General features: G+C 41.7%; 1 protein-coding gene across 6 annotated transcripts in view; it reads left to right on the top strand.

Moving 5' to 3' along the window:
* Positions 1-26,113, top strand: part of cacna1e (calcium voltage-gated channel subunit alpha1 E) — a 600,666-nt gene that overhangs the window by 439,496 nt on the left and 135,057 nt on the right. For all 6 annotated transcript variants that reach the window (XR_010005208.1, XM_062977736.1, XM_062977734.1 and 3 more), the window contains 3 exons: positions 19,739-19,854; positions 22,187-22,240; positions 23,337-23,423. Coding sequence is in view for 5 of the 6 variants with exons in the window: in XM_062977736.1 (XP_062833806.1) it covers positions 19,739-19,854; positions 22,187-22,240; positions 23,337-23,423 (257 nt within the window). In the remaining variant the exon portion in view is untranslated. The remainder of the gene's footprint in view (positions 1-19,738; positions 19,855-22,186; positions 22,241-23,336; positions 23,424-26,113) is intronic.

Below are 26,113 nucleotides of genomic sequence, written 5' to 3'. Positions count from 1 at the left end.
AAACATTCAATGCCTCCATAAAACAAACAAATGCTGACATAAAATCCCAGGAAAACTCCACGTATAAAAACAGCAATTAAAACCTAACATCAAATGTAAGCTAAGATCAATGAATTAAACCAAACTTCAATCCATTAAACCAGCATAGTCAGACAGAAATTATATAATTTTAGAACTACAGATATCTCTATATAAGTGTTAAGTTGTTCTGTAATTAAATCAATTATGACACTGATTTATACAATGCATATAATATGTACATAAAGATAATTGTTAGTATCAGTGCTATGGGCAAAATACATATCTTCCTCTCAGTGTGCTAGTGAGCAGAAGTAGGTCTTCTGTTGTTTTTTGATGAAGAGGAGGGAGGGGGCCAGTTTTATTTCTTTAGGAAGGAAGTTCCAGAGGTGAGGGGTGACCATGGAGAAGGCCCTCTCTCTTGTTCCCACCAGCTGTACTTGGGATGGGGGTGGGACTGAGAGCAGGGCCTCCTCCGCTGATCATATTGCCCGGTCTGGTTTGTAAGACCAGATGCGATTGGTCAAGTAGCCTGGACCCAAGCCATTTAGAGCTTTAAAGGTAATGACCTGCACTTTTTATTTAGCCTGAAAGCAGACCGGCAGCCAATGGAGCTGCCGTAATGTGGGAGTGGATCTCTCCCTGTACGGAGCTCCTGTTATTAATCTGGCCACTGATCTCTGAACCAGCTGAAGCTTCCGAACTATCTTCAAAGACAGCCCTACATAGTGAGTGCTGCAATAGTCCAAGCGGGATGTGACTAAGACGTAGACTATCATAGCATCTATCATGGGATGTGACTAAGACATAGACTATCATTGAGATCTGGCATCTCAAGGTATGGGCACAGCTGTCACGAAGTTTTAATTGTGCAAAGATGCTCCTGGCCACCGCTGACACCTGGGGTTCCAGAGTCAGCGATGAGTCCAGGAGCACCCCCAGACTGAGAACCTGTGTTTTCAGGAGGAGTGCGACCTTATCCAACACAGGCTATAATCCCACACCCTGGTCCACCTTATGACTGACCAGGACTCTGTCTTGTCTGGCTTTAATTTCAAATTATTAGCCCTCATCCAGTCCATCACTAATGACAGGTACTGGTTTAAGGGCAGGTTGGCATCCTTGGTATTACGTGGAAAGGAGTAATAGAGTTGGGTGTTGTCCACATAAATTTGTACATGGCTATCATATCTCCTCTCAGCCTGCTCTTCTGCAGGCTAAACATGCCCAGCTCTTGAAGGCGCTCCTCATAGGACTTGTTCTCCAGACCCTTGATCCTTTGAGTCACCGTCCTCTGGAAAACATTCCAGCTTGTCAACATCTCCCTTAAATTGTGGTGCCCAGAATTGGACACAGTATTCCAGGTGTGGTCTGACCAAGGCAGAATAGAGGGGTAGCATGACTTCCCTGGATCTAGACACTATAATCCTGTTTATGCAGGCCAAAATCCCATTGGCTTTTTTGCCACCATATCACATTGTTGGTTCATGTTTACCTTGCTGTCCACAAGGACTTCAAGATCGTTTTCACACGTCCCCCATTCGCCTGGCCCCCAAGCCAGACGTCCCCCATTCTGTATCTTTGCATTTCATTTTTTCTGCCTAAGTGGAGTATCTTGCATTTGTCTCTGTTGAACTTCATTTAGTTAGTTTTGATCCATCTCTCTAATCTGTTAAGATTGTTTTCAGGACTGCTCCTGTCTTCTGGAGTATTAGCTATCCCTCCCAATTGGGTGTTGTCCTCAGATTTAGTGATCATGCCTTCATGGTGCTGAAGGAAAATCCTGAGAGTGCCTTGGACCACAAGAAGATACAACCAGTCCTTCCTCCAGGAAATAATGCCCGGCTGCTCACTGGAGGGAAGGATATTGAAGGCAAAGTTGAAGTATTTTGGCCACATCACGAGAAGACAGGAAAGCTTGGAAAGGATCATGATGCTGGGGAAAATGGAAGGAAAAAGGAAGAGAGGCCAATCAAGGGCGAGATGGATAGATGGTATCCTTGAAGTGACTGGCTTGACCTTGAAGGAACTGGGGACAGTGACGGCCGACAGGGAGCTCTGGCGTAGACTGGTCCATGAGGTCACGAAGAGTCGGAAATGACTGAACGAGCCTTCTAACCCTTAATCTAAGTTATTAATAAAGATGTTGAACCGAACCCAGAATGGAACCCTGCAGCACTCCACTCATCACTTCTAGATGGCATATGTTCTATATCTCAAAAACTAGAGCTGATGGGGGAAACCGGTGCCATGTTTGGAATAAGTAGGTGAAGTATACCCAGAAACAGGTCTAACATTAAAGTTCCCAAAATGTGTGTTGGTCAGTGTAATCAAAGTAGAAAATTTCCTTCTCAGTCCTCAAGTACTTCATTGGCCCCTTTCTTCTTCAAGGCACAATTCTCTCTGATGAACAATCTTTTGCCTGACAGTTTCACTTACCAGTTTCAGGTATCAGCAGCCTTGGCTGTTATCCTTCTCACTTATTTCAGATAGAATAATTATATTGGAAAGATTTAAACATTTTTATCTTCCCTTTTCTGATGGACAAAAGCAATTAGTTCATCTTAAAGATTAACAAGCTGTCAAAGCTCATTTTTTAAATTGGTCATTTCAAGGTAAGTACTTTCAAATACAGATGATAGGAAGTGGTATCATCTCAGGCGTGTTTGGTGAGAATGAGAGAGAGGGCCTTTTCGGTGATGGCCCCGTGGCTCTGAAACTCCCTCCCAAATGAGGCACGATCGGCCCCCTCCTTACTGGCCTTTCGTTCACAAACTAAAACCTTTCTGGGGTGCTAGGCCTTCCCAGATGAATGATAATAGGCATTGCCAGTCTGATAAATATTTTGATAATATTTGACAAATGGCTTCATTGGCCAGAGGTTGTAGATATCTTTAAATGGTGCTTGCTGTAAGTTTTTTTAATTACTTTACTTGATATGCTAATTGGATTTTTATATTGGAATATGATATTTATGTATTGTGGTTGGATGTATTTGTATGAATTTTATATGTTGTATCCTGCTTTGAATCCCACCCATGGGAGAAAAGCGGGATAGAAATGAAATAATAATAATAATAATAATAATAATAATAAATAATTGTGTTTAGGAACTGCCTTGGCATTAAATCTGCAAAGCAGATTTCTACAGTAAGCTTCCAGAAAGCTTCATTTCCGTTACTAGCTAAAAATATAAAGTAATATGTTAAATATTTAATATTGCAGCCTTAGCTTGTCTTAGTTAGTCTCTTATTTGCCCTTTTGGGACAAAGGGTTGTTTGTAAGTGTGAGGGAAGAAGCTGTGTTTTTGAAATTTGTTGAAAATCAAGAACTTTGGGCTAGTAGGTTGTGATCCCATTGATGCTCATGTTTTACACTATTTGGAGGGATGTGTAGCAGTCAAGAGAGAGAAAGCTTAGGAGCCTGAGATCCACATTCTCTCCCAATAGTGAAGGTTTTTTCCCCTTAATCTTCACCTCCACCTCTCCCTGCCCACCTGCCTACCTTTGCACCAAGCATTTTACTCTTGTCACAATTACTGGCATAATTGTATCAGCTGACAGGTTCTTGGCTTTGCACTTATATCTTGTGTTTTCTCACTCTTTAGATGTATGTTAAGCCTTTAAGTCCCTGTGACTGTAGAGCTACATTACCTTCATTTCCTTGGAGCAGTGCCTGTAAAAGGAATTATTGATGGGAGGTTATACTCTCTGAGTCCTCCTGATACTCATATTAGCACTATAGTAAACCTTTTTATCTGTTGTTCTCTATTTATTGTAATACACTTTTCTTGACTAAAAAGAATCCTGGATTCTGTAAACAAGCAAACTAAAAGTATTATATAAATCCTAATTGATTTTGAAAACAGGTTATTTTAAATTTCCTTGAAAAAATATATGGATTGTTGGAGATACAAGAGGAGGCATCTTGGACACCATTTTAGCCTTGCATGGTGGCGACATAAGACTGGCACCTATGCAAACCAGCATTATGTTTCTTAGAGGAATAAGCAGATTTCTTTGGGGCCTGAAAAGTAGATAAAGATTTTCATGGATTCTTTTTATAGAAAACACTGTCATTTCATCTTTACATGAGAACTTCTTGTAAGTGAAATTGTAAATTAACAGTTTGAATTTGGCTCCTTCTTTATTCGAATATGTGGGAGTTTTCCCCTCTTCCATTGGCAGAGGAATGACATAAGCTGTGGCATGAATGTCCAAAAGCTTTTCCTTTACCATATGGGTAAGGTAAACAAAATGTCCCGGTGGCGAAGTGCGTTAAAACACTGAGCTGGAGACCGAAAGGTCCCAGGTTCAAACCCCTGGAGCGGCGTGAGCGGCCGCTGTTAGCTCCAGCTCCTGCCAACCTAGCAGTTCGAAAACATGCCAATGTGAGTAGATCAGTAGGTACTGCTCTGGCGGGAAGGTAACGGCACTCCATGCAGTCATGCCGGCCGCATGGCCTTGGAGATGTCTATGGACAACGCCGGCTCTTCGGCTTAGAAATGGAGATGACCACCAACCCCCAGAGTCAGACATGACTGGACTTAATGTCAGGGGAAACCTTTACCTTGCCTAAACAAAACACCAGATAACAATCCTCATGCAGAAGCACGCAAGCTGTTAAAATACTCCTTTATTGCCATCATGTCACAGAAAGATCTAACAGCCTCTGGTCTCCCTTCTCCCATTCCTTCTCAGCATCTTTCTTTTTTAAACTTCCTGCAGCTCCACCCTTCCTACACACCCTCCCAAGCACCCAGCAGCTGTTCATCAACAAGCCTTAAACTAGTGCTTGTGTCTGTTCCCACTGGATTGAGGACCTCATCAAACCACTTTAATTCCAGTTTCTGCTTCGTGAAGAATTCTAGAGCTTGTGGTTTAGGGAGGAGCCTTTAAACTGCACAGTCAGATAGGTCTTGGGCCTCACTAAGCTACAAGCCCCAGACTTCTGCAGGAGGCAGAAACCGGATTTAAAATTGATCCATGATCTAGTATGATGAGGCTCTAAGGCAGGCATGGGCAAACGAAGGCCCGGGCACTTACCTCAGGCCCTCCTCATTTTCCCTGTCTTCTCAATATAAGGATATGACAGTCCACTGAATCCTTATGCAGAAAGGATGGGGGGGGGGGGAGGACACGCAGCAGTTGAGAGTCCTCTGGAAGGCTCACAGCCACCACATGTCTCACCCTCCCCCAGCATAAGGATTGTGCGAGTGGCTCTGTCTGTATGCTGAGAGGACAGCCTGAGGAAGACACACAGTTGCTAGGAGCCCTCCTTAGCACTCTTCACTTCACTTCACTTCACTTTATTTCTTAATTAGTCGCTCTCCACCAGAGTGCTCCGAGCGACTTACAATTTAAAATATCATTCCACAATATAAAAACATTCAACCTAAAAACATTCATCAGTGACTATTTGGCAAATTAGATCTGATTTACTTAAATGCACAACCAAACAGCCAAGTCTTGAGCGCTTTTCCAAACTCCGATATTGCTCTAACATATGGAGGCAATGAGTTCCACAGAATTGGAGCATAGATCGAAAAGGCTCTATGCCTTGTAGCTTCCAGGCGTACCTCTCTAGGGCCCAGTACGTATAGGAGATTTTCCTGGGAGGATCGAGGTGACCACTGATGGAAGAAAGGAATGAGGCGGTCCCTAAGATATAATGGTCCTTGGCCCTTTCGAGCTCTAAATGTCAGGACCAGTATCTTGTAAGAGATCCGATGTTCTATTGGTAGCCAATGCAGTTGTTTCAGAATCTGTGTAATATGGGATCTTATAGATGATCCCGCTAGCAGCCTGGCTGCCGCATTTTGGACCATTTGGATCTTATGGGTTTTTGTCTTCGGAAGGCCGGCGTATAAGGCGTTACAATAATAAACCTGGTGGTGACTGTTGCATGGATTACCGTTGCCAATGCTTCTGTCGAAAGGTAGGATGCCAATTTCCTTGCCTGGCGAAGATGAAAAAAGGCCTGCTTACTTATGGCAGTGATCTGGGCCTCCATTGTCAACGATGCGTCCAACACAACCCCAAGGCTTTTAACAGTAGCAGACGGAACCAGAACTTCCCCATCAAAATCAGGCAGTGACTGGATTAACAAGGGAATTTCAGTTTTCGCGGGATTCACTTTTAGTCTACTCGCTCGCAGCCAACTCATCACTCCTGGGGACAGCCCGAAGATTGGGGGAGGAGGGTTAGGGAGGAGGATCGGGCAGTTGCCACATGTCTTGTTTTCCTGCTGGCATAAGGATGGGGTGAGTAGGCCCATCCTTATGCCAGGAGGACAACTGGAAGGACCCGGCCCCTGCTGTGCCCCCTCCCAGCCTCATCCTATCACAGGCCCTCTCCCTCCTGGCCCGACCCCCTCGGTCAGGCCCACAATGCGGCCCCAAGGCAAAAAAAGTTTGTCCATGCTTGCTCTAAGGGAATGTACTTTTTTCAAACCAAGACTGGGAACCTCTACTTCCCTCACATTCTTACAGCATGTTATTTCACTTCATTCTTCTTGGCCATGATGCAAAGAGTTCTTCCAAACTAGTCTAGGGAACAAACAAGGGTGATCAGGTATTTTGAAAATCTTAGGGGGTGGCACTCCAAATGTAAACACTTGGAAAATGGAAAAACTGGGAGAACCAGACATGATCCAGAGACAGGCTTCCTGGATTTTTAGCAGTACCACCAAAAACAAAAAGAAATTACAGCTTTGCTTAGTCCTTGGGGGAGCAATGGAACATTCAAATTTCCCTTTCCTATATGACTGTTAATAGCACAGGATCACCCGTCCCAGCCACCTGATCTCATCTTGCTGTTAAAAGTCAACAAGACATCCTGCTTGCATCTTATTTGTAGCACAAGTCTCAAGGCTACCCAAAAGCATCAATAATGCAAGACATGCTGCCATGATAAATGTCTTCTCAGTTTTTCCTCACATACCCTTATGTTCCAGGTATTATCATCAGAGCACATTTGTCATTTTAGATTGTCTGGAGTGACGATAAGGTGAACGGCCCTGCCAAAATGGTCAGTCATTGTTTAGCTTTCCTTCCAATCTGCTTGGGACTTAAAGATTCACAGGATGTCACCCAGAAAACAGTGTCAGCCTGTAGAATGTGTGTGTGCATGTTTGTGTGAGTTTGGGAACAAGCTGTATCAAAATTACCATAAGAAGAAATCAAATGCCACATTATTTTTTCCATTGACTTCTTCACCTTGGCTGTATTGTATGAATTTTAAAGCCTCACCCAATTCCCGCAAATAGTGTGATTTTTCCGTGTTTTTTGTTGTTGTTGTTGTAGCTGAAACGCATGAGTTGATTACAACAACACTTGCCAGAATTAAGGCTAATGGGCATACAGCTTTCTCTCCCTCACTCCCTTAATGGTATAAAGCTATTTCTCAGCTGTTTTTTTCCCTGATCAGGCTTTTACTTACTCATGGGCTGTTGAAGCTTTCCTAGCTTCCTTCCCTATTTGAAACTTTTCCATTCATTCCTGTTTGTATCCAAGCTTAGTGATTCTCATGTCTCCTGTTTCCTTCCTGTTCTCCTGTTGGATGTGCTTCACTTTCCAATGTTAGGGTGGTCTTTTGTATATTGCCAGGAAAGATGAAATGCATTACCATCAAAGAGAGAGAGAGAGAGAACAGAGATTTTTATGAAATGTCCAAGTTTTGAATTACTATAATTTAAATAAAAATGCAGTGCCTCTCACTATGCTAAAATAAGTGGCCTGTCATTTCCTAGACGGGCCAACTAGTAATTGTAGTAACCTTTTTATGGTTATTTGTCTTTAAAATGAACTCAAGTTTGACAGCCCTTTAAACAGAGACATCTTCAAACAGAGGACTGTCCTTGAATAGCCCTTTGAATAAAATACAAGGTATGGCTCCCCTACCTTTCTTTCTGTAAATAGGAGAAGCCTAATTTTAATCTACCAGATACAATTTAGGAGAATCAGTTAGAAATACAGTAAGAAACAATCTTTTGAGGCAAAATTAGACATCACTGCATTATCTGCACCATGAGACTAATTGCCCATGTGCCCACTCACCATTATGCATGCATTCATATAGGCTGACCCTGACTAGTAAACTTCGGGAGCACACATCCCAGCTCCTTTTGGGTAGGAAAGCTTACCACAGGGCTTTCACAGGAGTGAGACATTTTCCTTGTGAACAACACCCTTTGTTCTTCAAGACTCTTTCATGCTGCATTTAGAAATGCGCTGGGGTGTGGAATAGAAAGCACACTTCCCTGTGGTCCTACTCTTCATACCCCATAGGTACCAGTAACTGTATTGTGGCTGAGGTGCATAATGAGAGAAGCCATCATGAGTACCTGCACCACAGGCTTGCAAGGTTTTCCATAACTGCATGTTGTGCTTATTTTTCAGGTCAGCGAATGTGGAAAAGATATATTTTTTCTATTAATTTAGCATTTTAATATGCCATTGAGCATAGCAGATGTTGAATTCCAGCTGAATAGTGAAGGTCACCTTTTGAGGGGCCTTTTGGCTCCTTCACACATCCTCACATGTACTTCCGGAATCGCTGAGGATCATTGTGAATCATGGTGTTTAAGGCGGGGCCTACCCAGGGGGCATGGGGACATGTTGCTCTACGCCTCACACTGTCCTGGCTTCCCGCCTACCTTATCATTTGGGGGAAAACATCAGATAGACAGCTCAATGAGTAGATTTCTATGGAAAAACAGGATGCCTCCTGTCTTTCACTGCCGGATATTTTTCGGCAGTGGCAGGTTTTTGTTTTTGGTTTTTTGCAGTTTCACCATAGAGCCCAGAAGTACTTCCCCAGAGTGTGATGAGGGCTGGCAGGCTTTGTGGCAAAACTGCTAAAAATCTGTCACCGCCACCACTGAAAAATAGCCAGTGTGAAGAGTGCATAAGGGTGTGTATGTGGATGAATAGGGGCAACACTGCTGCAACAGTAAATAAAAAACAGGGTATAAGAGTTACAACCAAGGGCGGTTCACCCGTTAGGCGAACTAGGCGGTTGCTGAAGGGGGCGCAGTTGAAGCGCCTCTTGAGGCGCCTCCAAGTTAAGCAGCAGCTTGTCTTTTTTTTCTTTTTTCCCCTCCCCGCTGGAAGGGGGCATGACCTCGTGCGTGCGTGCATGTGTGCATGCATGAGCGTGCACCCCCGCCTCCTCCTCCCAGACTCGCTGCCGGAGGCAGGCAGGCGAGGAGGTACGCCCCGAGGGACAACAAGAGAGACCTTCACCGCTGCGGACAATGGCAAGGTAGGGACACTGCCAGCAGGAGAAGGAGGAGGAGGGGGCCACCATAGAGCCTAGGGGCCTGGCACTGCCCACTCCCAGCCGGCCCTGTCCCTCCTCCTCCTCCACCACCTCCTACTCCTATGGAGCCCAGTGTGGACAATGGCAAGGTAGGGACTCTGCCAGAGCGAGGAGGGAGGCGTGCCCTGAGGGACAATAAGAGAGACCTTCACAGGTGCTGACAATGGCAAGGTAGGAACTCCGCCAGAGTGAGGAGGAGCAGGGGGCGGGACCAGCAGGGCCACCGTAGGGCCTAAGGGCCTAGTGCTGCCCACTCCCAGCCAGCCCCGGCCCCTCCTCCTCGTGCTGGCGGTGTCCCTACCTTGCCATTGTCTGCACTGGGCTCCATAGGAGGAGGAGGAGGAAGAGGAGGAGGAGGAGGCGGGGCTGGGTGCCAAAATTCTGTTCGCTTACACATGAAAATTACGTAGGGACGGCCCTGGTTGCAGCTGGCTACTAATGCACACACTCAAAAACAAAGGTTGTGGCCCTCAGAAAACAGAGGATTTGCCAGGATTTGATGATGCAAGGCTATTCAGTGCTATTCATGCTGGCCAATAATTGATTCCCCTAGGCAGGAAGCAGCCAGACAAGTAAGGTTTATATCCCTGTGGAATAATGTCCAGGGCGGGAGAAAGAAATCTTGTCTTTTGGAGGGAAGTATGAATGCTGCAATTAGCCAGAATGATTAGCATTTTATGGCCTTTCAGGTTCAAAACCTGGCTCTTTCCTCCCTGGGGGAATCCTTTGTTGGAAGGTGTTAGCTGGCCCTGATTGTTTCCTGTCTGGAATTCCCCTGTTTTCAGAATGTTGTTCTTTATTTACTGTCCTGATTTTAGAGATTATATTGTTCTGTATTATTATACCACAGTAATATAGATATTTATAATCTTATATTATCTGCTTAGAACTGGATTATATGAGGCCCCTTCTACACAGCTGTATAAAATCCACATTGAACTGGATTATATGGCAGTGTGGACTCAAGATAATCCTGTTCAAAGCAGATACTGTGGATTATCTGCCTTGGCATTCTGGGTTATATAGATATGTGGAAGGGCCTTGAGTCTACACTGCCATATAATCCCGTTCACATCAGATAAACTGTATTTTATAGGCAGTGTGGAAGAGGCCTAAGGGCCCTTCCACACAGCCCTTTATCCCAGAATATCAAGGCAGAAAATCCCATATTATCTGAGTGTGGACTCAGATAACCCAGTTCAAAGCAGATATTGTGGCTTTTTCTGCCTTGATATTCTGGGATAAAGGGCCTATCCCCCGGGCGCCATTGTGGCTGAGGGGGTTGCTATGACACGAAGTGGGCAGGGCCTAAAGGGGGCAGGGCTTACCCTTCTGACTGGCAGCAAGGAGAAGACTGGCTTTTCCTCGTCCTCCCTCCCCCCCTGCTTTCTAATTGGAGGTCTATGTGTTCCTGTGTGTGAGGGGGGGGGAAGCCCCTCCAAGAAGAACAGCCCTGGCAGCTGGCTCTCTCTCTACCTGCTCTTTTCCAGGCTCCTGTCAGCTGTAAACACAGGTGCCCTCCTCAGGACAAAAGAGGTGAGCGTACCATTCGGGCTGAAAAGGGAAGGGGGAAAGTGAAAAATAGATATAGGCCAATCTGGTTTTGGGTTTTTTTTTTGGGGGGGGGGGGTTGATGGACACTGGTGATTAGTTTTGTGGCCAAATTTGGTGTGATTTGGCCCAGTGGTTTTGTTAACTCAGTCCTAATTATGCACATTACGTTTTTACATATATAGATTTATATAGATTTATTTTTATGTCCATTGCCTCAGTATAAGTGCCAGAAATTTAACTACTGTATCTTTAGCAGCCAAAAGGAAGGCATCTGATTTAACAAAAATGTTCAACCCAAAGCCGCTGAATAGATTACAGAATGGTGGGCTGCAAAGTCATGTGTACAGATATAAGGCCTTGTCTCTTTGCACTATGTCAAAGCATGCTGGGCAGAGATTTGATGAAGGACCTCATCACATAGGGCTTTTGCCCTGTCCTATGACACTTCCAAAACGGAGCCAGAATGACTCGGGGCTACTGCTAGCAGAGCTCTGTCCTGGAAGCGTCGTAGGATGGAGCCCAGAGAACATGGGTGACCTTAGTCGAGGACAGCGTAGGGGGAAGCCACGCAGTGATGGTTTCCCCCGTTTGATGGGGAAGGGGGTGATGCGGGCAATGTGAGCGATGTGGGTGCTTAATACTGGTTTCCCCCGATGCCTGGTGGATTTTCCTATTGTCCCCCAGCTTAAGGACCTCAGTGTGATGAGGTCCTAAATTATCTCCAAAGTAATTTTTCAAGATCTCTTTCTAAGCTGTGAGTTGTCAATGTCTACAAAATATGTTTTGTTTTATCAATCAATCATTAATGATTGTGAAACAGGAGTGAAATCTTTATATCAGAGAGTAGAATACAAATTTTGTTTGCTTTTTATAACAATGTGTCAACGTCTACAAGTTCCTTTATAGAATTAAAATGTGAGAGAAAGTAAAACTCACAGTTTCATCCATTAATGCAAGGGGCTTTAAATGATCAGCTCTTAAAATTATGGCTGGCTTTCAGCCTTTCATAATTCAGTCACATTTGTGATGCTGAAGTTTACCAAAATACACAGGTTTTTTTTCATAAATGAGAAAGAATGCAAAAATATGAAGAACAATAAAAGTGACAGATTTGTATTTCCCTAATTGGTTATATGTATATACGAATAATAACACGAATAATTGCACAAGGAGCGAGAGGGAGAACATCCCATCCTATCCTATCCTGGAAGAGATGGAAATATGTATATGCATTTCTGAATTGGTTGCCATGACAACTGTGTAAACAAAGTTTCTGAGGACGTGCAGAATGAAGCATATGGCTGTCTCTTCCTTTTTCCTTTCCCCCCTCCTTTATGAGAGTAAAGTTCTGCAAATACTCCTTTGTGTAAATGAAGGCCCATGAAATCTATTAAAGTCCCAATCTGGGAGTGCAAGTAAAGAATGGTGAAAATGAACTCTTGGTATTCAGTTGCACTAACTGTTTTTCAGTAACTGCAACTAGCTGCCTTTAACCACATTCTACCCAGTTGGTCGCAAAGCACAATTTTCATCGAATGCAATTCTTCTTCCAACAGTGGCTACTCAAAGGCCCCTAGAGCATTCACAAGTGGGAGGAATCTGAGTGAGGACTCCTGGAAACACAATCCTGTCTATTAGAAGATGGAATCTTTGTTGAATTTAGCAGGACTTCTCTTCTTTTAAATGTTTTTTATGATTGTACAGGACAAAATGGATGGTGGGAAAGGAAATGACACTGCGGTTTCGTACATGGATGAGAACAATCAACAAATGCTATTTCAATCTTCCATCTATCTGTAGTAGTAGGTGGATTTACTGAGATTGATTTTTCATTTTATGAAAAGGAAACAAAGTTTTCAGTCTTATTTCCACATTCCGAAAAAGAAGGAATATGTGTGAAATGAAGGTCAGCATTGACAATGCTAATATATCCTACTTTTTGCTCTCGCTGTGTTTTTCCAGTAGGTTTTTAAAACTGTAGTGTTTCTCTAGCCTTATACATCCCATGTGCCTGGGTAATTAAAGTAAGTATGAGAGATTACCATCTACTTACCTTGATGTAGTCAACTGTTTGCTGATGTGCTGAAGAACAGGTGAATTCCGTCGTATTTGGCTGAATGAACCTGATCATACGAATATCCAGTGAAAGTCTAGGTTAGACAAAATATTGCATATGTGAACTGACCTTAACTTGAGCTAAGCTTTTCCATGGAGCCAGTTTATAAGGCCAAGCCAAACTGTATCAAATGACTGTGTTGATTTGTTTTATTATGGTCTTTCCGACCTCATAATCAGTCCTATTTTTCTATCTTCAAGTAAACATTGGTGGCCTACAAGATAAGATGGACTCTGGAAACACTGGAGAATATCTGGAACTATTTTGGATAAGATCTTATTAATTATGCCTTGGCATAATTATTTCTTGGTTGCTTTTTTCCTTCTTCTGGGATTGCTACACAGAACAAATACTTCGCTTTTCGTCTTCATATTTTGATCATTTTCTCATTTAAAAACACTTTATTTGACTGAGCCCCACTTTTCAGCTCTCTATTTCTCCTTTTCTATTTAGTTAAATATGCATAGTCAACTCTCAAAGTAGGTTACAAAATGTGTCAAATTTAATTAAAACACTGTGATATCCAATTAACAACTTAGTAACTAAAAATACCCAAGCAGCCATTGAGAATAGATATGTCTTCAGGGTTCTTCTAAAGGACAAAGATGGGGCTGGGAATATGACACTGTTCTGTAGAAGTATGGTGTCACTATCTAAAAGTCTTGCCCCTATGTTTCCTAGTCTGGTTGGTCTCAGAGTTGAATAAACAACAATCTTGTCTAGTGGCTTCATAGTGCAGGTAGGGAGACACCAATTAAAGTTATCCTTTACATCACTTGGCCCTAAATTATATAGGGCTTTAAAGATTACTACCAACACCTTAAATCAGATTTTGACATTCACTGGCAAACAATATAGTTATCTGACCACCTAATACAGTAGAGTCTCGCTTATCCAACCTTCGCTTATCCAGTGTTCTGTATTATCCAATGCAGTCGGTCTTTTAGTAGTCAATGTTTTTGTAGTCAATGTTTTCAATACATTGCAATGTTTTGGTGCTAAATTTGTAAATACAATAATTACTATATAACGCTACCATGTATTGAACTGCTTTTTCTGTTGATTTATTGTAAAACATGATGTTTTGGTGCTTAATTTGTAAAATCATAACGTAATTTGATGTTTAATAGGCTTTTCCTTAATCCCTCCTTATTATCCAACATTTTTGCTTATCCAATCTTCTGCCAGTCCATTTATGTTGAATAAGTGAGTCTACAGTACATACTAACACTTGGATAGCTTACAAATGGTCTTCAAAGGCATCTAGATGGGGCTGCAACTCTGGAAGACCAGCAGAAGCTTATACTTCAGGTTACCTTTGCCATGTGAACTTCCTTGATGCCAAAACCAAAAGTAACCTCAAATCAGGCATGCACTTCTTTAGTAAGAATGTGATTTTATCTGAATTTAGTTGTAAACTTTCATCCATCCTACACACGATTCTTCTGGCTTGAATTGATTAAAATTTTGGATTCTTCACCTTTGTCTGTCCCCACAGCCTCTCTTTGATAAACAGCTAGAAACAAAAAAAACTGCTAAGATATCATCAACATACGATGATGCTTTCCTTCAGATCTACAGATAACTTATCCCAGTGCATTGGCTGCTATTGTATTTTTGTGGTGTTTTCTGGTAAATTTCACCCCATTGGTAAGATTGGAGTACTAGATATCATAAATCACATGTGTCAAACTCAAAACACGTGGGCTGAATCCTGCCCACTATGTCATTTTATGTGCCCCCCCCCCCCAAAATGCTGGACTACAACTCCTGTATTCCGTATCATTTCACATCATTACTAGAGCTGTTGGGAGTTGTGATACAGTAATATCTGAAAGGCTGTAGTTTAGTCAGGATAGTGGGGTTTGAATTTAGATACAAGGCGTATGGATATAGTGCCTGACATTAAAATATCTTTTAACCTTTCCCCAACCTCAGCCCAAGTGCTGTTGGGCTGCAATTCCCATTATTACCAATCTGCATGGTAGATAACCAAAAGTGATGGGAGTATTCATTCAGTAACATTTGGGGATGAAAACTGAGTAAAAGCTAAAGAACACTGACCACTATGTAAAACAAAAATCATAGTTGGCCTTTTATATCTATGGATTCTGTACTCATGGATTCAACACTCGTTTGAAGGCAACTACAAGGTTGATGTGGCCCTCAGTGAAAATGAGTTGACACCTCTGTCATAAAATTGGTTTGCCAAAAGCAGTGGTTCTCAGCCTGGGGTCTCCAGTTGTTTTTGGCCTACAACTCCCAGAAACCCAACCAGTTTACCAGCTGTTAGGATTTCTGGGAGTTGAAGGCCAAAAACATCTGGGGATGCCAGGTTGAGAACCACTGCTTAAGAGGGAAGTAAGAAGAGTGGCACATATTCTCAAAAAGTACACCACGAGTGTCATATATCAATATGTTTACTAACAGATGTATAGTACTACTGTTCTTATTTCCGATATTTCTACCCCGCCCTTCTCCCCGAGGGGACTCAGGGCGGCTTACTTGATATTCTCCAAGTGAAATAAATACAGACAGGGATTGTATTGTTGAAGGCTTTCATGGTCAGAATCATTGGAGTGTTTGTGTGGTTTCCGGACTAAATGGCCATGTTCTAGCAGGAGAAAATGCTGCTAGAACATGGCCATACAGCTCGGAAACCACACAATACCCCAGAAAGGGATTGTCTTATGTGGGACTGCACAGGGGCCATAAAAAGGTGAATCTTTTCCTGAAACTTGTCTTTTTGTAAACAAAATGTGACAGAAGCAGGGCTTTTAAAGCTCTGCTGAGTGCTCTCCTTTTATTACGGGAAAATCTTGTCACTTTCACACTTGGGATGATGGCAGTGTGGTTTCTGGATTTGAACTGAGCATACAAAAAACTATCTACATCTAGTCTGTGGGAAAATAGCTCAATTTATTGGACCCAATCCCAGTTTTTGCTAGAAAACATCTTTCTTTGGAGCTGTCCCTATAGGGCTATTTAGTTCTAAGCTGTTCCTTTCCCCTTTCAGTGCAACCACACTGATAACAAAGCACCCATCTGATAAATGTAAGGTACACATTTAAGACTGCGGCCTAAAATATGCATAGGTGAGGAAAAATATGTTTTTGAAAACATGTATGTTACAAGTATACTAATTTGAATGCTGAGATTGATTGCACCTCCTTAATAGGCATCAATTTCATTGCAAACCCTGTTTTTTCCACATACAGTAGAGTCTTGCTTATCCAATGTAAACGGGCCAGCAGAACGTTGGATAAGTGAATAGGTAGGATAATAAGGAGAGATTAAGAAAAAAACCTATTAAACATCAAAATAGGTTATGATTTTACAAATTATGCACCAAAACATCATGTTATACAACAAATTTGATAGAAAAAGTAGTTCAATATGCAGTAATGCTATGTAGTAATTACTGTATTTACGAATTTAGCACCAAAATATCACGATGTATTGAAAACATTGACTACAAAAATGTGTTGGATAATCCAGAACGTTGGATAAGCGAGTGTTGGATAAGTGAGACTCTACTGTAGTTGTTGTTGTTTATTTGTTCAGTCGCTTCCGACTCTTTGTGACCTCATGGACCAGTCTTTTTTTAAATCATTTTAAATATATGCTTTTAATGTAGGCTTATACATGACCATTAGTGGTCACCCTGTTCAAGAAGCTGACCAAATCTATACTTGCTTAGTAGTCATAGTCCTATTACAGTTTGCAGACTACCTTTAATGGTGAGGTATGATATGAATAGTAATTCATCACTTTGAGGTGGTGTGTGTGTCTGCACCTTCCATTAGATATTTAGTATGGGAGAAATGCTTATCTTTCTGAAGTGGCCATGCTGCCATTATGTGGAGGCAAATCTATCCAAACCTTTCTCCTGTGTCTGTTTGTGTGTGTGTGGGGGGGGGGGGGGAGCCTAGAACTAAACAGGTGAAGAGACAAAGACTGCTTTATCACTTGATTCATCGCGGTTATTTTTGATTCTATATGTCATTCTCTGCCAGAGTGTCAGTTTTGCAGATGTGACAAGGAAGAGAAAATAGATGCTGTGTGAGATCCATAAAGCTTCCTTCTTGTGGGAATTGTGTGGTTACCAAGGGAGCCCAGAGTCTTACTGGAGGGACCTTGACTACGCTCTTGCTCCCCCTCCTGTCTTTCCTTGAGCCCACCCTTCCACACCTTCAGCAGATTCTGTGACTATGCAGCAAGGCTGCAGCAAAATACATTCCCTTTGACTAATGCATCCACCACGCCCCCACCCCAACAGCAACACTTCAGCCTTTTTCTGTGTGAGGGTATATTTGTGTGTGTTTGTGTGCCAGCACACACTTGAAGGCTTATATATGATGGACCCAAGGAGAGAGAATCTTTTGATTGCTAAAAGCCAGTGCAGCAAATGAGAGGAATATTAAGTGTATTAGGGAGATAAGAGATGTTGAGTTTGAGCAGCAAGGCAGCTATAACCCTGCCCTCTGAATTATACACAAGTTCTGCTTTTATCTGCCTTCACCTGGACTGTAAGGCAACACTTTCAGCTTTCAAGTGTGCAACTTTCAAAATCTTACTACTTTTTCTGTTTCTTTTGCAAAGGTTTCCTTCAACAACTGCTCCAGGCTCCCACGTACCCTTCGCACTATTTAAAATTGTCCTTGGAAAGCGATGGCCAGCATAGACAGGCCTTTAATGTGAGACCTGTCTCACTTTTACTAGAGTCATCCAAATGATGCCTCCGGGAAAAGCGAATTAATGTGGAGTAAACCATGTTTTACCAGTTTATTCCATAGTAATTAAACACCTGGTAAGAGTCGGACCTTAAGCTAAGGTCTGAATCTTACCAGCTTTTGGCCCTGTGTGGATTGACTCTTGGGACTGCATCACATGATTTCAGGGACCTATTTATTCATTTATTTATTTTTATTGACAGCATTTTTACCCCGCCTTTCTCACCCAAGGGGTCTCAAGGCGGCTTACATAAATTGGCAAAAATCAATGCCCAAAAACAGTGCACTAAAACAACAGCTTATACAAATCAAAATAACACAGCCATCTCAGACTTTTGAGCTCCTGGAGCCCAAAGGTGCAAATGTCAATCCTCTCCTCTCCCCAAATAATGAAATACAATTGAAGAACAAAAAGTATGGTCAACTTCTATTAGGACTTGGATGGGAGACTGCCAATGAAGACCAAGGGCTGTAGGCGGTATTTCAAAGGAAGGAACTGACAAAACTTGTGTAAGAAAACTTTATGAAATTCATGGGGTCACTACAAGTAATTGGCTTTGATGGATCCTGAAAGCGAGGAGGAGCTGAGGAGCCTTATAACCAAGGTGAAAGAAGAAAGTGAAAAAGCTGGGTTGCAGTTAAACATCAAGAAAACCAAGATTACGGCAACCAGAACGATTGATAACTGGCAAATAGAGGGAGAAAACGTGGAAGCAGTGGCAGAATTTGTATTTCTAGGCACAAAGATTACTGCAGATGCAGATTGCTGCCAGGAAATCAGAAAACGTTTACTTCTTGGGAGGAGAGCAATGGCCAACCTTGACAAAATAGTGAAGAGCAGAGACATCACACTGGCAATGAAGGTCCACAGAGTTAAAGCAATGGTATTCCCCTTAGTAACGTATGGATCTGAGAGCTGGACCATAAGGAAAGCTGAGCAAAGGAAGACGGAGACATTTGAACTGTGGTGTTGGAGGAAAATTCTGAGAGTGCCTTGAACCGCAAGAAGATCAAACCAGTCCATACTTCAGGAAATAATGCCCGACTGCTAACTGAAGGGAAGGATATTAGAGGCAAAGATGAAGTACTTTGGCCCCATAATGAGAAGACAGGAAAACTTGGAGAAGACAATGATGCTGGGGAAAATGGAAGGAAAAAGGAAAAGGGGCAGACCAAGGCAAGATGGATGGATGGTATCCTTGAAGTGACTGGCTTGACTTTGAAGAAGCTGGGGGTTGCGACAGCTGACAGAGCTCTGAAGTGGGCTGGTCCATGGGGTCACAAAGAGTCAGAAGTGACTAAACGAATAAACAACAAAACAAGTCGACAGATGACTTGAAGGCACAGACATTTATTTATTTGCCCTATTTATACCCCGCCTTTCTCACCCCGAAGGGTACACAATGCAGAGAGTTACTTAACAGTGTAGGAGATAAAACCAATCAGATCCCTATTACATTAACAGAAAAATCAGTTTCTGTGCCTTTAAGACAGCTGTTGAATTATGATGACCACAAGAATTGCTTTTGAGATGAATTACTTATGTGCTGTATGCACACATAGTGGGAGATGATGGCAAAGACCAGGGACTCTCTCTTCCTGAACTTAGTCCATTGATATGTAGAGTACTACAACCTGAGATATTTTCATCAGCCAACTCTCAGGCCAATTATAGGGTCTCTAACTAACCTTTACACAGTGATTTGAGGGGAAGAAAGGAGGAGGGAACAATCTTGTGCCTTCTTCAACAACTTAGACCAGAGCTAAGTTTATTACTATAAACATAGTAATAAATCAATTCAGATATCTGGCAGTCAGTCTCATCTCATGAGGTTTTTGCTTTTCACATCAGAATCACTAATCCTTTTTTCCTGTTATAGCCTATGTTGGCGTTTTCCTCCATGCATTATGACTTAGTCATAATGACTCTCTGCTATAATATTAAAAGCTGGAGATTGGTAAAACTCTGACTTGGTCTTGACCTTCCACCTTTACAGGGAATTTGCCAAAGAAAGAGAGCGAGTGGAAAATCGTCGGGCTTTCATGAAACTGAGGAGACAGCAGCAGATTGAGCGGGAACTGAATGGCTACCGAGCATGGATAGATAAAGCAGGTAAACTAGGATCGGGCACTGATATCTTTAGAGTCAGATCTTATGTGTGGAACTACAGAAAAACCAATTTTAGAACAATAGGAATTTGTAAAAATGAAAAGAGCTGCCAAAGCCCAAAAACCAATGCATACATTCATAGCTTTGTGTCCTAACGCAAAGTGTCATTATAATACATAGCTCACATGCTGTAGGACCCATAATGAAAGCAGCAATACTGAGGCAAATTATATTTTGCAAGCATGATTATATACTTAGGATAATGTGCAACATTTTCCAGGTACCGGTAGCATGTTCCAATTATAACTTGGTGTTCAAATAAAGATTTGAAATTCAGAGCTCCATCCTACTAACTATTGGACTCTCCTAAGATAGCTAGGTTATAAAACTGAAGCAATACACAATGGTTTCAGCTAGTAGACCTGGCCCTTTTATGGAACTGTCACAAGCTTGTAAATTTTATCAGTATTTACACTTGGCTACCCCATGCCCATAGCTTCCTTGCCTAAGGATTTTCTTTGGACCTCTGATTTTTCTTGAGTCTCACTTGACTGTCTCTCTTTCCTTCACCTTTCCTGCTTCATAGTTGCCTCATGGGTTTGACCTACTTTGTCCCAACCTTCATCATGAAATTGATCTTTGTGTGTTTTTTCCTAAACCTCCTTAACTGACCAGAACCTCAAAATTGAGATGCACATTACAATTGATGGCACACTACACTTGAGTAAATACGAGGTATTTTTTCTTCCTGTTGGCACTGTTTACAATTGTGTCTTTCGTATCTCACTTTTAAGAAACTCCAATCTATCAATAATAATAATAATAATAATAATAATAATAATAATAATAATAATAATAATAATAATTTTATTTCTTACCCACCTCTCTCTGCAACTCGGGGGAGGTTACAACATTAACTCTTTTTGTATTCCTCCCATGGCATCGCATTCAATATTTCCCTAAATTTCCTGAAATCAGCTCTCCTAAAGTCTAGAACAGTGGTTCTCAACCTGGGGTCCCCAGATGTTTTTGGCCTACAAATTCCAGAAATCCCAGCCAGTTTACCATCTATTAGGATTTCTGGGAGTTTAAGGCCAAAAACATCTGGGAACCTCAGGTTGAAAACCACTGGTCTAGAACATATATCTCACTTCTCTTAGTTTCCCCTTTCATCTGTAACACAAACTCCAGGATAACATGGTCACTCTCACCTAAGGATACCACCATTATTGGTCCAATAATTCCAAGATAAATTGTTTTGTCAAGTGGTCCTATTACAACATTGTTTGCCTGGATTCTTCAGAATGTTTACTTGAAAGTAAGTCTCATTGACTGCAATGGAGCTTACTTCTGATTAAATATGCATGGAATTGTACGCTATACTCTCTGAAAAATAACCCAAAATATCTCTTTTTTATCTTTCTTTAATAACACATTTATTTATTAATTATTTCATTTGTTTGTTGCCTTTCTCCCAGAGTGGGATCCAAAGTCACTCCCAAACAAAATTAACTGAAAATGCTTGACAATATATATGTATATATATTTAAAATAATTAATATTACTGACATTAAACAGTATAAAATCATTTAAAATGCATACAAAAGTTTAAAAAACGAATAAAACATAACCCCCAAAAGAAGCTTGCCTGTTGGAAAAAGGAAATCAGGAGTGGTCCCACCTAGCTTCTCATAGAAAGAAACTCCCAAATTCAGTGTCCCATTTTGAGTCTTTGCCAGAGCTACAGTTATTTTATCATCCCCATCCCAACACACTATATGAGTAGAAATCCAGTTCAGTTTTACACAACAAATAATTTGAAATAGCTTTTCTCTGGAGAACAACATGCTGGTTGGAAAAATTCTGAGAGGTTTTTTTAAAAACAAAATAAAACCTAAACTCTTCTATTGGTGGCATTTTTTGTGCAATAGCTGTTGTTATTATTACATTTCTGATCTCTACATTGATAACCCTTAATTGGATTGATGTATTTTTGTTGTTCTTAAAATTTTATTTTGAAAGACTTTAGTGGTATCTGTTTTCCTCCTTGATTCTGAAGGTTTTCTTTCTTTGTTTTAGAAATCTCAGAATGAGGCTAAAGTCTTGAAGGTTCAAACTCTTGAGTCCTGGCAACTCCCAATATGTAAAATTGTGCTCTTATGCTGGTGTTGCTCCATTTTACTTTATTATCTGCCTTCCTTCTTTTTATAACCCTTCTTGCCCCCACATTCTGTTGAGATCTGTATCTTTTCTTTAATTACTGTGCTGGAACCTTGTTACTAAATAGATGACAAACATATTCCTAAAGAGTCTAATTTTACCCCTTTTTGTGTAGAAGAAGTAATGCTGGCTGAAGAGAACAAAAATTCTGGCACATCAGCTTTAGAAGGTAAGAAATTACTGAAAATTCAATATTATTTTTAATGAATTATGTTACACCTGGAAGTTTGGACTTCATCTCCCAGGATTCCAAGCAGTTGGTCAACTTGGCTGGGTTCTCTGGTAGTTGAAGTCTCAGGCCACATCTATACTGGCATATAATGCAGTTTAACTGCATTGAACTGCGTTATACGAGTCAGCACTGCCATATAGTGGAGTTCAATGCAGTTAAACAGCATTATGAAACTGCATTGCATGACAGTGTAGATAAGTGGTTCTCAACCTGTGGGTCCCCCGATGTTTTGGCCTTCAACTCCCAGAAATCCTAACAGCTGGTAAACTGGCTGCGATTTCTGGGAGTTGTAGGCCAAAACACCTGGGGACACACAGGTTGAGAACCACTGGTGTAGATGAGGCCTCAAGCATCTGGAGGACCAAAGGTGTACACACAGCAGCAACAATGTTTCTGCCAATGCTGCCTTTCCTTTCCATTGTCACAAATATAAAATTAATATCCCTAGTGTGGAGTTAAGACTTGGAAAGGACCTCCTCCCTGGACTATGGTTAGGGGCAAAAGAGACATGTTGCCTTCATTGCAACTGTATTTACACACAGTCTTTCTTTTTTTTCCCCAAAAGAAAAATGACTTTCAGGAAACACTAATAGGTACAGAGTAGCTTCCTTTCAGAATTGATCCTGCTTTCTATCAGCATAGCCCACCTCTTCATTTACATGAGCTTTGTGGTTGATAAGTCTAAAGTGCATGGAGTTTATTGTACAAGCCAGGCAGATTGTAAGTGCATTGGGATAACAGAATCTTTGTCTTGGACTTATCACATGTTGTTGCTCCTTTCCTACCATTTCCTGGTGGGACACAGCCTGGAAAGCATTTTTTAAATAAACCTAAATAATCTGTTAATGGCCTCTTTTTATAAAATAAATGCTTTCCTACAGTCTGCCTCCAGGAGATCAGTGATCAGTCTAAGGTTACGACAATGTTGTTCTGCTGAAATTGTGAATTGCCTGCTTCCCGTGATGCACTCTTATACTGGGAAATGCATAGGGTAATAGTGCTCTCTGTTCTCCCTTTCCCCCTCCCTTTCTAGTTCTCAGGAGAGCAACCATTAAAAGAAACCGGACAGAAGTCATGAATCGTGACTCCAGTGATGAGCGTGTGGATATCTCCTCAGTGGGTAAGACTGAGACAGAATATTAGTGTCTATGACCCAATTCTGTTTTAACTGCAGTGGTGCTACAATGACACATCTAAAAAACTGTCCTAAGTAGGAGAAAAAGTGAACCAGAGGAGAGGCTCATCGCATGTCAGGATGGTGCATTCAGAAAATAAGGACATTTTCTATATTGACTCTGGGTGCTCTCGGGATATTGTAAATGATAGAGGGCTAATTTCAAACCTTGCTAAACCTGAATGTGCTGGGGTATCCCTTGCAGATGGTAAGAGTTATGTTGAGGGGCAAGAGGAGGTTTATGTTAAACATTTGGGCAGAACATTGAAAAATGTGCTTTTAATTTCAGAGGTAGAATACAACCTTATATCAGCACCTAAACTGGATAAAGAGGGGTATATTAAATTTCTCTGGGGACAAAGTCAAAAATTTAAAAGGGAACAAACTATGTGGGACTGGAAAGTTGCAGGGAGACTTATATGCGCTAACCCCAAAGAGCCAATCAATGTAAGGTTAACATGATTAGCAAAAATACTCTTCTTCATCAAGGGTGTATACATGATTTTCACAGGACATTAAGACATCCAAGTTTTAAGGTGTTATATAACATGCAGGAATTTGGTGAAGGAATTTGGTTAAAGGACTTTAAGAAATTTCTAGACTGCAACATTTGCAAAAAGACAAAAGCCCAGTCAGTACCAATTTACAAGAAAAGTTTGAGGAATTCAGAGAAACCCTTTCAATTGGTGCATGCAGATCTAATTGGCCCATTTAAGCCCAGTAAAGGCTGGGCAATTTTCTGTTTATGTATTTTGGATGACCACTCTAATTTTGCTTGGGATTTTATTCTAAAGAAAAAGAGTGAAGTTTTTGTTATGTTTAAGAGCTTGGTGGCCTATGTAAAGAAGCAGTTTAATGCCGAAATTAAGGCATTGCAAACAGACAGAGGAGGAGAAGTTTCCTCACAAAATCTGGAAAACTTTCTCAAGCAGGAAGGCATAAAGCACAGACTCCCATATGCTTGTAAGAGTGCTGAGAATGGGAAAATTTAAATACACAGTAGAGTCTCACTTATCCAACATAAACGGGCCGGCAGAATGTTGGATAAATGAATATGTTGGATAATGAGGGATTAAGGAAAAGCCTATTAAACATCAAATTAGGTTATGATTTTACAAATTAAGCACCAAAACATCATATTATACAACAAATTTGACAGAAAAAGTAGTTCAATACACAGTAATGCTATGTAGTAATTACTGTATTTACAAATTTAGCACCAAAATATCACAATGTATTGAAAATATTGACTACAAAAATGCGTTGGATAATCCAGAACGTTGGATTAGCGAGTGTTGGATAAGTGAGACTACTGTATATGAAAAAGATTCAAACTGTAAAAGATTCCTTATTAGAGAATTCAGGTCAGCCCCAAACTTTTGGGGGAGAAGCAGTTCTAACTGCTGGTACATGCAAACCATGAGGTTTTCCTACCCATCACAAATGGGGAGACTTGTAAGCAAGATCCTATCACTTGGACAGAAGGCACTAGTGATAGCAAACAACAAATTTCAAGGAGTCCTGTTGTTAAATAATTTAAGTCTAGGAAATCTACCAGATTATATGGGGACACATCTGAGGATGAGATAAAGATAAAGAACAGGATGATGGTGAATTGCCCAGTATCAGTCATGAGGCAGGCCTTAGAAGATCCACGAGGATCATACAGAAACCAGAGAGATTTAGGGTTTGTTCAGTGAGCCACGACCCTCAGTCTTTTGAGGAATTTGGGAACTTACTTCAGAGGGAAAAAGAGATGTGGTTAGGGCTGATTGAAGATGGACTTGCTTGGCATGATTGCTTAAATGGGGTTTGAGTGGAATAAATGGGTTTTGTTAGGAGCAGAGCAGCCCCATGTGTATTTACTAGGCTTGCTCAAATAATTCGTTTTCCCCGTTTACCGTTATTGATTCGTTATTTTCGATTGTTTTGAAGCAATATCGAACCTTGGTTGTCCACACGTCTGGATATCGCGGTTTCGAATCGCGAGAGGCCGTTTTTTCTAATTTCTTCGTTTTTTTGTTAAGAAAAAAAAGCTTTTGCAAAGCACCCAAACTCCTTTCCTTTTGCCCCTCAGCCAATGGGAGGCTCAGCCAATGGGAGGGGGCGAGGGGGAAGGAGGCCGAGGAGGAGGAGGAAGACGGAGGGGGGAAATGGCCGCCGCCGCCGCCGCCTCGCCTCAGCTCAGTGCATTAATTAATTGGGCCTTAATGAGCCCCCTTCCAAGCCAAACCCACCAGAGAAACACCCTCAATGCAAACCTTGCAACGTCCTTCTCTCCTTCTTGGACACAAAGGCAAAGGGAGGAGGCACTTCGGGTTCCCAAGCGACCTGAAAAGAGCCATAGAGAAAGGGAGAGCCAGTGCGCATGCTCCACCCTCCAAGGCACACAAGGGGGGAGTTCGCATGGGAGCCGGAAGTGTTGGGGCCTCCGTCCCTCCCTTGCTTTTCCTCTTTGGTCTCCCTATCTTGAACACAGAACACGCATGAAAAAAAACACACCATAATTTCACAATATATAGTTTAAATAACAAAAGGAAGAGGAAGGAAGAGGCCCGGGATGCGAGGGGGTGTGGGCCAGGCCCATCCTCGGCTGCTCCCAGGGGCCCAGATTCGCACCCTCCCTCCCCCCAATA

The sequence above is a fragment of the Anolis carolinensis genome, chromosome 4 (assembly GCF_035594765.1).
Source record: "Anolis carolinensis isolate JA03-04 chromosome 4, rAnoCar3.1.pri, whole genome shotgun sequence".
Classification (NCBI taxonomy): Eukaryota; Metazoa; Chordata; class Lepidosauria; order Squamata; family Dactyloidae; genus Anolis; species Anolis carolinensis.
Note: the sequence above shows the minus strand (reverse complement) of the source record. Positions and strands in the feature narration are given on the sequence as shown.